At 32.8% G+C, this 4,673-nt stretch overlaps 1 protein-coding gene across 1 annotated transcript; it reads right to left on the bottom strand.

Annotated features, from left to right (window-relative positions):
• Window positions 1–624: 624 nt before the first annotated feature.
• LOC120069702 (SNF1-related protein kinase regulatory subunit gamma-like PV42a) lies at window positions 625–4,392 on the bottom strand. The gene is made up of 3 exons (XM_090308285.1): window positions 3,745–4,392; window positions 2,181–2,541; window positions 625–1,148 (listed from the first exon to the last, which is right to left on the bottom strand). The coding sequence occupies exons 1-3, from the start codon at window positions 4,170–4,172 to the stop codon at window positions 816–818; spliced, it is 1,122 nt and encodes a 373-aa protein (XP_090164411.1). The 5' UTR covers window positions 4,173–4,392; the 3' UTR covers window positions 625–815.
• Window positions 4,393–4,673: the final 281 nt, after the last annotated feature.

Consider the following 4,673-nt stretch of genomic DNA (forward strand, 5'->3'; position numbering starts at 1 on the left):
ACCATTGAGATCAGAATGTAAAAGCATAGAATAAGGAGTAGCACTGAAAGCTTGTAAATAATGACAAAAAACAAACACAGAAAAATCAAATTTTGGATCCAACTTGGAATCCATCCGACATTACTCGAAGAAGATCAACGGCTTCTAGACCATAATGATAATGAATGACTCCAATTTGAACAGATCTGGAAACACCTTTCCAAACTTGATCACCATTGAGAAAAAAAAATGTATTGTTTATCGTCTATCCAAATGTAAAACTTGAACGGACAAATGGACAGGGGCAGCTATAGAGAGAGATTCTTGACCACCATTCTAACCACTTTTGCAACTTCCTTGGAGAGTTCTCATATTTGTACCTTCTTCCCAAACCCATGGCCCATGGACCCGAATAATTATGGGTCACTCCAACAATATTAAACATTAACTTAATTTTGAGTGGTAAAAATGCATTTCAAAATGATTTCAAATATGATAACAATCATTTTAACCTGTACTTTAACCTTATACATTCTTTTGAAATCTTGCTCATTGAATGAATCATAAAAATTTTAAATCATTTCTCATATTACATTTATTGAATCCGAAAGAGGTGAGTGAACAATAATACAAAAATACCTTGCGCCCCCAAGTCGAACAGATCTGCACAACAAAATCCCCACAACATAGTTTGCAAAAAGAAAACAAATAACAGTTTCCCCCACAAAAAACCATACAACCTTAATGAAAACAAATATGAACAGAACATACATGTGCAAAAACAAGGAACTAGACATATACATATATATTATGATAATAGAGGGGGAAGAAGGTTATTAGCTTTCGAGTTGAGAAAGAAGTGAAAGCCTTATCACTCTAATCATATCTGAGAGGGAGACTAGGCCAAGAAGCAAACCATGTTCATCAGTTACCCAAATTCTGTGCACATGGTTTGACACTACCTTCTCCATTACTTCCTCCAATGAACTTTCTGGCCGGCACGTGACCAGCTCTCTCACAGCCACCGCTGTCCCCTCAAACAGTGGACTCTTTCGGACCGTTTCAGTGAAGTCTAGCGCTGTCTCGAGTAGCCACGACTGCAGCGTCGCGAGCTGGCACCCCCTTAGATCTGTCGCTGAAAATGTCCCTACTAGTTTCTTTCCTCTTCCCTGAGAGAACTCGAGCGGTCACGTGCATTAATGTTTCTATTTCTAGTTTCATGTTTTCAATAAATTCTAGATCTTTTTTCCTTTCTACTCATTTTTTCAAGTTTTTCAAGAATGTCATAAAAGGATAAAAAAAAAAAAAAAAAAAAAAAAAAAAAAATTCATTTTTACATGTGAAATGCCAAGAAAAATTTACCTATAAGATAATAATTTTGGATGTTCATTTTTTTAAAAAATCAATCTTAAATTAAAAATTATTAAAAAGAGACTTATCAAAAGAATATATCAAATAGTAATTAAGAGCATGTTGAAAATCTCATCTCACATTAAAAAGATAATATATATATATATATATATATATCTCTCACAATTTAGAAAGATGGAGAAATAGGAAAGATATTTCAAAATTTTATAAAGTAAAGGATGAGATGCACTCTTGATCCCGAAGTTTGAGATTAATATCTAATAATTTGTCCTTTAAATTTCATATTGAACACTTTAGCTTCCGCCGTTTAAGAAAATACTATGTTGAGTTGATAATTTTAAATGAAGTGGTCATTTATTATTTTCTATATTAAGTGGGTTTTCTTTTCTTCACTTTCTTTTTCTCTCTCCCTTCTCCTTTCTTTCTCCCCTTCATGGAAACCACATGAAATTGTCAACCTGCCATCTCATTTCAAAATTATCCGCTCAACACATCATGTAACTTTTCCATTAGTCAACTAACGGTCAAATTAACCTAGAGACTATTCAGAAACATTATACAAACCTCCGTCACCTAAAGTATTCATTTTGAAACTTCACGAATCAAATAGATACTAACCTCAACTATAACTCCTTATTGCACTTAACTTGTCTGCTCTCTTGTAATTTGCCATATGTTTCTCACATACTTTGGCAATGAAAGTATATTTTTCTTAAAAAAAAGATGGAACCTTTGTTTATCTAATATGGTGTGTTTCTAAAACCCAAACAAGTATTCAGACAAAAAAGATATTAGGTTCCAACTCAAGAATGAAAAGAAATTTGACTTACGGTAAAAAGTTGTGCATGACTTTGTTGATCGCCGCCGAGCTGAGTACTTCCAACAATGGGAACTGCATTGAGAAAACTAGATTTCATGCACTTGATTGCTTCTATAACTTTAGTTTTATCTGTAATGGCCATAACATTCTCATTGATCATCCCTTCCATTTCCTTCACACTTAGCCTCAAAATCCCTTCAATTTCTGGCACTTTTTCTCTTAGGAACCTCAACACATCCATCTGGGTCAGCATCCTATAACTCGACGCTGATTCGACCAGCTCAACGCCTACGGCCTCCTCGACCTGCCCATCCACGGGAACCAGCGCTCGGTGGATCCCCTTGCTGAATATCTCCATACAATCTAATATGCTATGAGAGCAGATCAAGAATCAGTGTGTTATCCAATTACTACTCAACATTGTAAATTGTCTAGTAAATTTCTAATTGAAACATTATTTTAGTTTTAATGAATAGAGAAACTTGCATTTAAGCAAGATGTGAAAAATAGTAGTTCATAATTATTGATATTTTGATCATTAATCCCAATGGATTTTCAAAATTCCCAATTAGGTATGTTTAAAAAATGTTAAAAGAGATAAATAGATTTAAAATCTTATTTTTGTTTTTTGAAAATTAAGTGTGTTTTTCACAATCATTTCATTTCATTTCTTTCTAGTGTGATTCTTTCATGGTATGATTTTGATCTTTCTTAAGAAAAGAAATCGAATTAATAGCACATTCAAAAAAAAAAATCTATTAGTTTTCAAAATGTATAGCGTCATAGTAAAATATTAAACTTATTAATTTTCAAAAATAAAGAACTAAAAACTAAGGTCTATTTCATAACCCTTTGGAGTTTTTCTATTTCTAAAATTGTTCAAGTTTTCACATATCATCTTTAGGACAGTTTTTTTTTTTTTTTTTTTTTTTTTTGGAGTTCTTCTATTTCTAAAATTGTTTCGAAGTTTTCATATATTCTGTTTTCATCTAAATTCTTAGTCAAATTTTAAAAATAAAAATTAGATTTTAAAGATTATTTCTTTTAGTTCCCAAATATTTATTTATTTTTTAAAATTTGATTCAAAATTCAAAATATTGTTTATATAGTGAAAACTATACTAAAGAAATAGGGGGGAAAAAGGGGCTACATAAATTTCCTAAACGAAAAACTAACCATGAAATTGAAATTGTCATCCAACAAGCTTTAGTACAAAGTACACATATTTTGAAGCACATGTGAGTGAGGACAAACCTGAACTCGATAGTTTCATATTTGATCTCAATTGAGCTATGATGATTTATTCGAGTTGATCCAAATATGTTAACAAACGTGATCACAAGTCACAACCTAATAAAAATTTGTTTTCTTTTTAGAAAACCTATATTTAAAAATGTCAAAATACCAAATTAAAATATTATCCCAACAAAATTAAGAATGGTCATTTCATATAACATCTAGACATATAATTTGTGATAGCAATAAAAAAAAAAATTAAAAATAAGTGATTCGATCTCTCGTAATAAAAAAAAAAAAAATAGAATATATAAGAATTTACATCCATCCACACCTACCTGGTGTTGGGATTCAAAGTCCAGAGACTCAAACCTTCAACATTATGTCCAATAATGTTGGATACCGGAACCGCCATCTTTCGATCAATATCGAGCAGATCATGACCGCCGTCGTGATCGTGGTCCTGATCGTCGCCAGCAATATGAGCCAAGATATCAAGCATGGTGACCATCCCAATATAATGCTTTCTTAGGACCCCAGTCCGTTTATCAGACTCCATGATCATGGAACCGCCGGCGCCAATCCAATGGCCAGGTGGCGCCGCCACAGGGACCGCCACGACACGGTTGGCAACTAGAACGTTCATTGTTTGAGCAAGAGAGGCGGTGTACGGCACCTCCACCAGCCGCCTCTTCTCCCCCATCAGATCTTTCACCTTCTTCTCCACCACAGCCTCAGTCTCGGTTCTCTTCGCCGTCCGCTGCATTTTTCCGGCGGGTTTTTTCTATTGTTTTCTTTTTTTCTTTTTTTTTTCTTTTTTTTTATTTTTGTGGATTGTGATTTTAAGATTTGAGGAGTTTTTTCTTTTTTTTTTTTTTGTAATGTGAATGAATGGGAAGAGAAAAGAGAGGGCTTTTAATTTCTTAGGTGTCGAGCTCTCGAGGGGATTTGTTTGCATGTGGGTGGTTTTGTTGACACGTAACAAAGCCTAGTATTAGTAATGAGATCACCTTTTTTTTTATACCGTTTAAAACTTGTGGATTTTTATACCATTTAAAACTTGTGGAGTTTGCGTAATTAGTATAATTCAAACGATGAACTTATATATATGCATTAATTTACACCTTTTCTTAGATGTCATTTAAAAAACAACGTCTGAGACTTATAAAATATACAATTAAAATTTAAATAGTTAGAAATGAATTAATTTAAACCATTTATTATCTTCTTTAAATATGTTAAAACGAGCATAACTCAAATAATATAT

The sequence above is a fragment of the Benincasa hispida genome, chromosome 1 (assembly GCF_027475165.1).
Source record: "Benincasa hispida cultivar pf3 chromosome 1, pf3_genome.v1.1, whole genome shotgun sequence".
NCBI lineage: Eukaryota > Viridiplantae > Streptophyta > Magnoliopsida > Cucurbitales > Cucurbitaceae > Benincasa > Benincasa hispida.

What these genes read in the sequence shown, in the direction of transcription:
- LOC120069702 (XM_090308285.1), bottom strand. Translation starts at nt 4,172, where the DNA reads ATGCAGCGGACGGCGAAGAGAACCGAGACTGAGGCTGTGGTGGAGAAG. An exon ending in ACTTTGAATCCCAACACCAG is followed by an intron (nt 2,542 to 3,744) that starts GTAGGTGTGGAT and finishes CTGCTCTCATAG; the next exon opens with CATATTAGATTGTATGGAGA. An exon ending in GTCATGCACAACTTTTTACC is followed by an intron (nt 1,149 to 2,180) that starts GTAAGTCAAATT and finishes GAGTTCTCTCAG; the next exon opens with GGAAGAGGAAAGAAACTAGT.